Genomic DNA, 8694 nt, shown 5'->3' with positions numbered 1-8694 from the left:
TCCTAGGTGCCTTGCGCCTGCATGGTTACTCTCATCAAGAGCGCCCAATCCGAATAATTCATGCGCGTCAACATTGGGAGCGACAGAGCGCCACTGGACTCCCGTACCACCCTCTGGACCACCACTTGCTGGCTCCCACTGGCGCTGTATGCGGTTGAGCCGTCATTGCCGCCAAGCGTGCGGCTGCCAGATCCACCATCGTCGGTGCGGATCCTGGCTGGAAAGGTCTCGGGGGAGACGGTGTCGTCGCCATCACCGGACATCGGAAGCATTTCTCGTGGCTCTGATGCCACTTGTTGACGTCGAGAAATGTTCCGGCGTGCAGACTGAGTGTGACACCGGATGTTCCGGCAAGCTGAGAATGCGCTTGTGTCGGTGACATGGTAACCAGGGGTCCCCGAGTCCCGAGGCCAGGACAGCAGGGTGTCACGTGGCGCCCTTCCTCCGGGATTATCTCCCCGAGGTCCGAGAAGATCAAGTTCCGAGAGAGGGTGCTCGGGGCCATGAACAGTGGTCCCCGAGTACCCGGGTTCCCCGACGACCCGAGAAGGCCAAGTTCCGGGAGAGGGTGCTCGGGGCTATGAACAGTGGTCCCCGAGCACCCGAGTTCCCCGATGACAAGAGAAGTCAGTTCCTAGAGAGGGTGCTTGGGGCCATGAACAGTGGTCTCCGAGCACCCGAGTTCCCCAAGGACCCGAACAGTCAAGTTTCGGGAGAGAGTGCTCGGGGCCATGAACAGTGGCCCTCAAGCACCCCAGTTCCCCGAGGACCAAGAAAGGGCATATCCGGGAGAGAGTGCTCGGGGCTGTGAACAGTAGTCCCCGAGCACTCACAGTTCCCCGAGGGCCCGAGAAGTCCTTTGCCGGTGGTCTCCACAGGGGCTCAGCGGTGAAGTGTCAACTGGTGAGAGGCCCGATGCTGCATTTAAGAGGGCGTGTGGCCTGCCACTTCCAACCACTCCCCCACACCTGCTGTCAGTCCCTGCCACGGTCTGGCAGGGAGGCGTGGGGACATTTAATGCACGGGTCCCATCGCGCATCATCTGGCACGCCTCGGGATAACGTCGCAGGGTTCGAGGCGTAACGCCTGCCACCCTGCTGTGTCAGACTCACTCTGACCGAGCGGGCACGCGGGCTGCTCGGTGGCTGCCCGGCGGGCCCTCCCCGTTGCACCCGTTGAAAAGCGGAATGATGATGATGAAGACCGGACGGGGGCGTGTTTTCAACCCTCCCCGTCACCTCAAGCTGCAGCCCATGATGGTTGCTTTCCATTTATGGTGCCTTGGAACTTGCACCATCCTTTCTGGGCACGCTACCTGCCCTGATGGGTATAAAGGTGGGACGGGCTCCCCGGAGAAGCAGATGAGTTTTGGAACACATCGGACGGAACACACTGAACGAGCTCAGAAGACAGGCCGACGAAGAACAAGGAGCACGAAGCTCTAGACTTAGACAAACATCTTTGTAACACAACAGATCCTCAAAGAGACATTCCCTGAGCATTTATAGCATACACACAGGAGTAAGGTATTACGCTCCGTGCGGCCCGAACCTATCTAAAATCCTCAGAGCATTTATTTCCTCCGACATCCGATCATCCATTCCACTTGCATCTCATTCATTCTCATTTATTTCACATACGAGACAGATTCAGAATCATCCCCGACCGAATCTCAAAAGGATCTCTCCAGATCCCTGCTTGAGGAGTTTATACTCCGACAGCTTGCGTAGAGACGAACGGGCTTAATGAAAACGAACGAACTGAGAGATGGTTCCTTCGGGGGTCAAAAACCGAACCCCTTCTTTTTTGGTTTTTTTTTTCATTTATTAGCCCGTAGGCACTCACGCACACTCCGCACAATCACACAATTAAAACTTCCTTGACCGATTCCAGCGCTCGTGAGCTGAACATGCCCCACGCGTCCGCCTTGCTCGGTCAAGTGCTCAACAAACTCTGAACTCACGCACGCACACACGCTTGAAGTGCAGACTGACAACACGGTCCATCAGTTCAGCTTGAATTCAAGCACACCCGCGCAAACACACACACTCGAACAGACATGATTACACAACACATACGTACGTAGCATACATGCATATTGCATATATCTGGATGGATCGATGCATTCACACAGCACACAAGGTATGTATATGTAGTACATGGATCATGCATGCACATGTACGTGCGGATCATCAAGAGACGCCGAGCCTAAGCTCAAGGTCGAGACCGTCATCCTCCGTGCCACCTGGAGTAGTAGTAGTCGTAGTGGCTGCGGTGCTGCAGTTGCACACCACCCCAACCCCCAACTCCAAGCTCACCGCCGCCATCGATGAGCTCTTATCATCACGATCATGCTGCTTCTTGCTGCTGCTGCAGTTGGGGCGATGATGACGATGGTACTGTGGCGGCGGTGGCGGATAGTTGAGGTTGGGAATAGGAGTCGTCATTGGCACCGGTGCCCTAGGGCTAGCCACTCTTGCAGCAGCAGCAGCCGCCGCCGGAGGAGAAAGAAGAGGATGAGGGGAGCCGTGCCTGAGCCTGGCCCTGTCTCTCCGGTGGACATTCATGTGCCCCCCGAGGGCCTGCGCAGACCTGAACTCCCTTACGCAGAAGCTGCAGGTGTAGGACCTCGGCGGCCAGGTGAAGCTGGCCATGAAGCCACAGCTGTAGCTCCGTGGCTGCTGCTCTCTTGTGCCCTGTTGCCTGCTCATAGGACGCGCTACCTGTGAACTAGCTAGTTAGGTACCTACCTAACAAGAGAGAGAGAGAGAGAGAGAGCCAATTAAACTGAAAGAGGAGCTCGCTCGCTAGGTGGACGACAAGTGAAGTGAAACGAAATGGTAGCAGTAGTGCCAGCTATTTGTACTCGGAAAAGCTATGCGTACAACTGCGTCTGACCCTCTCTCTCAACATCTCGACTGAGCAGTGCTATCATGGCTTTGGGCTTGACCGGAGCTCTCTCATCAACAGAGATCGAGATGACAGGGTCTGAGAGAGTCCGGACCTGGAACAGATGGTACTGTAGATCCTGCATACATTCATGTAGCAGTTTCATTTCACTGTTTTGTGCTTGGCAGCATGTGAGGCCCGATGCATGCGTGACCGGGCTTTTCTTCTCATCCCAAAATGGCTTCCTCGGTAATCTCATCTCTCGTTTGTCAAACGTGAGCAGTGAAAATCTTTCCTTAGATAGCAAACTGCAGGCTGCTGCTGCTGCTGGCCGTCCACTCAAGCATGAATCCATCAGTTTTACCAGTCCTCTCTGCTCAGCAGCTATCTAGCTTGACCACATCACGTCCACGTGCAGATCGCAATCCAAGATGATCAGCTGGCCGGCTAGCTTGTTGAGGCAGAACAAGACTTGGACTAGCTGCATGTATCCCAATAAATTAATAATTCAAGACCTCTCAATGCAAAGCCATCTACTACTATATTATCTAGCTGTTCATATTTATATTCGTAGTTCAGTTTTCCTAGTAATCAACAACCAGGAAAAAGAGTACTTATAAATGTAGCAGTCAAGCGACCAGAATCATATCTCGATTCTCGAATGATATATCCAGAGAGCTATATGGAGATCAGCACTGAAAATGGGTAGGCCTCTCCCTTGCCTTGTATACTCATCAGCAAATTAAACATGCACTGACGCGCATAATATGTGCATGCAACTCGTCGTCCCAAAACGTACTCCAGTCAAAGCGCTGGTCTTCTGGTCGTCGTGTGCATGCATGTTGATCCATATCGATCGATCTCTGCACACGTGAGAGGGAGACAGAGAATTATATATGAACACTGCTAAACACCTAGCTTAGCTTAATTAGCTTGATAGGACGACATATCATCAGATCATATGCACCACTTTGCATGTTGAAAAAAATGCAATATATGTAAATGCACAGTGCCCTTCACGCACTTAAACTTCATTCTTAGGCTAGCAGGACGTACATATATATTTGCATGATATATACCTTGTGTGCAACACGTTATTGTTCCATTCATCAACTTAAGGTTCAAATACCAATACGTTCAAGGTTGCACAAAACAAACGGAAGTAGCTTATATATAGTAGTCATCACACACACACACACACACACACACACACACACACACACACACACACAGAGAGAGAGAGAGAGAGAGAGAGAGAGAGAGAGAGAGAGAGAGAGAGAGTAGCTACGAGTACACAATACAAAGATGTGTGTCAATTGATGATACAACCAAGATTCTATGGGGGCAACATCACAATTGTAGGCAATACTAATTGACGTATAGGTGCAACGCGTGCAGAGGCTTTTCCTCCAGGATTGGTTTGGAGGTGACATCCGGGAGCCAAAGCCGCTGCTGCAACCAACAGTTGTGGGACAACGATGCACCCAAAATCAACCATGCATGCATCTAGCTGCTGCCTAGCTTAATTAGCTATAGGGGTTTAGGAGGCATCCAGTCGATCCATGTATATATGCAACGTATACATGGTCGATGAACTGACCAACCGGCAACAGTGCTACTACTCCATATATATAGCTTGAAGTACATAATACATATATACTTCTGACTCTTTCCACTGTATGTGATTTATTATTTCATGAAATTAAATGTCATTGTATCTATCGTATGATCAGTGATCTGTGTATGATGATCAGTGATCTGTTTATGTATGGCATCCTACTTCTAAGTCACCTAAAAGAACGCATGGCAGACGCTCTGTTTTGCAATCTAGCTAGCTGCTGCGACTCTGTAGCTCCAAGCATACGTGTAACATATCTCATTGGTTCAGGTGTCACATCCGGCTGCAGGACTTTACCCGGCCTCAAATCACCATTCATGCATACACGAACCACACTCCATCAAGAATAGATAAAAGACGGAAAATGAGTAATAAGTAATAGCATGGTCTGTTATTGATAATAATAGTGATTGGTTGTAGTTATGATATGTTACTAATGACGACTCATTAGTGACAGGTTATCCTAGATCAATCATAGGTGACAGAATAAAATTACGACCCGTCACTTATGACATTTCGTCACCTATAACGACTCATCAGTGACGGATCATCCTAACCAGTCATTAGTATCATGTCAAGTTGTAACCTGTCACCAATGACTAACTCATCAGTGACGGGTTATCCTAACCAGTCATTAGTGACATGTCAAGTTGTGACCTATCACCAATGACTAACTCATCAGTGATGGGTCATTCTAACCAGTCATTAGTGACAGGTCAAGTTGTGACCCATCACCAATGACTAACTCATCAGTGACGGGTCATCCTAACCAGTCATTAGTGACGGATCAAGTTGTAACTAACTCATCAGTGACGGGTCATCCTAGGCAATCATTAGTGACGGGTCAATTATGACACATCACTAATGACGATATTCATAAATACTTGGCTCAGTATATGATGCTATAATTAAACATATACACATATTCCCGAGGCCGTATTGTGCGCGCGTGTGTGTATACCCCTACATATTTATATACTTAGGTTTATGTAGATATATATACACAATATTTATGGTTTTTTTTATAGATGTACATGATCGATACATAGAGCTATCATTTCATGTGGTGTAAAAGTGCATGTACTCCTGGTTTATGTCATATGTGTATATATATGTATAGTAGTACAAACATATACTCATATATATACACATATAGTGGTATATCCATATACTCCAGTTATTCTATGTTATTTTTTTTCTAACCATCAGGGGTATATACACACACACAATACAGTCTTGGGAATATATGTATATGATGTTAAAAAAATTTATTTTAGTTTTATTTTTCTCTTATTTTTTCTCACCTTAGTAGCACTAGAATAGGAACCATTGTACATTTCTACTCAAATTTGATGTAAGGGTGGCGGTTATGGACACAAACGCGCGTTTCAAAAACAGTGCAGAAACTTTAGAGGGCGAGAACTCAATCTTCCAGGCCATTTTTGGCCTCAAAAAATTTGTCGAACCTGATGAAGTAGGGGTGAACACTACTACAGAAATAGACTTATATGCTGACCCATCACTGCTGGTTTCTTACGAGCTGACAGTAATGGAATATCATTGCCGGTTCATATCAAGGACTGACATTAAAAGGTCATTCGAAAAGAACTGCTAGTGAAACTTGATAATCACTACTGGCTCTAACCACAAACCGACGGTGATACTATCACTGCTGGCTCGAGCCGGCAATGATAGTGGATGACAATTTATTTTAAAAAATTCATAACTTTTTCATACGAAGTCAGATGGGACAAACTTTATATCGAAACTGTATCCCTCGACGCGATCTGCAACTTTGTAGTTGAAAACTTTTCATTTGATGTCATTTAGATATCCAAATAATTATTTGAAGTTTCAGACAGAAGATGTCAAAAGGATTGTATATGCTAATGGTATCACTAGTACTTCTGTGGTAGGATGGTAAGGACGTATCGCGCGAGCTAAGAGGTTCCGGGTTCGAGTGACATGAACTGCACGCGTGCGTATTTCGCATGGAAAATCGCATGACTTGTGACTTGCGCGGGCGTGGGTGTCGGAGGATTAACTCCTGTCGTAGGGATCCCGAGAGACCCCTTTTTAGATATTCGGCCGGGGGGATGATCCTGAATAAGTTCGTCGGAGAAATAAATGGGAATGAATGCAACGGCCGGTGGTGAGGGTGTTGACCTAGCGCAAGAAGAAGTAAATGCACCGGAATTTAGACAGGTTCGGGCCGCACAGGGGCGTAATACCCTACTCCTGTATGGATGCTATAACTGTCCTGAGGAAGTCCCTCAAGTATGTTGCTGGTTACAAGAATGTTGGCCTATCTAAGAACTTGGAGCTCCTTGTTCTTCGGCTGGGACTGGGCTCAGCCTTCCTCACAGTGCTCTCTTGCGCTGTGTTCTTCGTGTCTGCTCTTGGTCTCTGTTGTGCTATTCTTCGTCTCTTGTCTTTTTTCCTCTCCTTTTCTCTCTGTCTCTCTCTCTTGCTTCTGTGCCGCCGGCTGCTTTAAGTACTCGCCAGCCGCGACATGTCCCGAACGGAAGGAGGGGCTCGAGTTCCGAGATGCTATAAATGGAAAGGGCGTTATCATTTCTTCTGGGTGAAGTGACCGGGGGTGGAAAATGCGTCGCACGCCCGGTCACCCGTCACCATAAATGCCCTGGCAACGGGCGCCGTGGAGAGGGTCCACTAGGCAGCCGCAGAGCAACCCGGCGTGCCCGCCCTGTCTTGTTCCCCTGCCACAGCAGCGCGGCAGACGGAACGCCTTGATCCTCACGACGTTATCCCGAGACAAGCCGAATGGCACGGGACGGGACCTGTGCAATTAATAACCCCACGCCTCTCTGCCAAAACATGGCAGGAACTGACGCTGAGCGCGGCGGGAGCAGTTGGAGGTGTCAGGCCACGCACGCTCATTAAATGCGGCCTCGGGCCTCTGACTGGTTGACACCTCATCGGTAGGCCCCTCGGGGGTCTTTCTGGGTCGTCGGGGTACCGAGTGCTCGGGGGTACTGTTTACATCCCCGAGCACTCTCTCCCGAGAATGCCTTTCCTTGTCCTCGGGGAGCCGAGTGCTCGGGGGTACTATTCACCTCCCCGAGCACTTTCTCCCGAGCACTCTTGCACGGACCCTCGGGGAACCGAGTGCTCAGGGGCTGCTGCGTGCAGCCCCGAGCACTCTCTCCCGAGCACTCTTGTACGGATCCTCGGGGAACCGAGTGCTCGGGGGCCGCCGCGCGCAGCCGTGAGCACTCTCTCCTGGAACTTAGCTCTTCTGATCGTCGGGGGACTAGGGTGCTCGGGGGTGACCACGACACCTTCCCGAGCACTTTCTTCCCGGTGCTTAGATTCCGTGGGTCATCGGGGAACTGGGGTACTCGAGGGCCACCGACCGCGGCCCCGAGCACCTTCTCCCGGGACTTAACCTTTTCTCATCCTACAGGAGAGACCTCGCGGGATGACACCATGTGGCGGATGGCTGGCCTGGCCTCGGGATTCGAGGACCCCCAGTTCCTGATACACCGACAGTAGCCCCCGGGCCCATTGGCAGGCAATGGCCCAGAGACTGCGGATGGGCCCTTCGTCGCGAACGAGGCCGAAGCCGGCACGGACGCCATGTGGCGAGCTTTCAGAAGGTGGTCCCTTCGGTCCGGGCCTTCGGTATGGCCCAACGGGGAGCTGAATGGACACGCGTCCACACAACTCCCGAAGGGCATGACAATGGGACGGGCGGTGCGTGATGACAGAGCAGGCGGCACGCGCGGCAGCCGCGCAGATCGAGGAAAATACGCTTGGCAACCGCTGACACCGTACGACCTGTGGGAGACTCGCCTGGAGGTTACGCCGCATCGAGGAAACCGTCCCGTCGAGTGTGCTGTGGCAGGAGACGTTTGAATTCCTGAGGTATAAAAGGGGGAGGGGAGCGAACCGCCCTCCTCTTTACGCCATCTCGTGATCCAGCCCTTGCTTTCTTCACGCTCTTGAGCCCTTAGAATCTCCCTAGGTGATCAGAGCACATCTCCTTCTCCACCGTCCAGACCATCTCCCCCCCCCCCCCCCGACGAAATGCCGAGAGCTGGAGGAAGCCGTCGCGACAAGACTCCAGACGGCGTGCTGCCGGAGTCTCGCCTGACGAACGAAGAGGCGACGGGGAAGATCAGGAAGTTGTTGGTCCCCGAGGGCCAGCAGGGGGCCCTGGTGGT

At 50.7% G+C, this 8694-nt stretch overlaps 1 protein-coding gene across 1 annotated transcript; it reads right to left on the bottom strand.

Moving 5' to 3' along the window:
* Positions 1 to 2192: 2192 nt before the first annotated feature.
* LOC133923282 (transcriptional regulator SUPERMAN-like) lies at positions 2193 to 2711 on the bottom strand. The gene has a single exon (XM_062368684.1). It carries the CDS (start codon positions 2709 to 2711, stop codon positions 2193 to 2195), a length of 519 nt encoding a protein of 172 aa, XP_062224668.1.
* Between the last annotated feature and the right edge of the window lie 5983 nt (positions 2712 to 8694).

The sequence above is a fragment of the Phragmites australis genome, chromosome 6, assembly GCF_958298935.1.
Source record: "Phragmites australis chromosome 6, lpPhrAust1.1, whole genome shotgun sequence".
Classification (NCBI taxonomy): domain Eukaryota; kingdom Viridiplantae; phylum Streptophyta; class Magnoliopsida; order Poales; family Poaceae; genus Phragmites; species Phragmites australis.
This window is presented reverse-complemented; position numbering and strand designations above follow the sequence as displayed.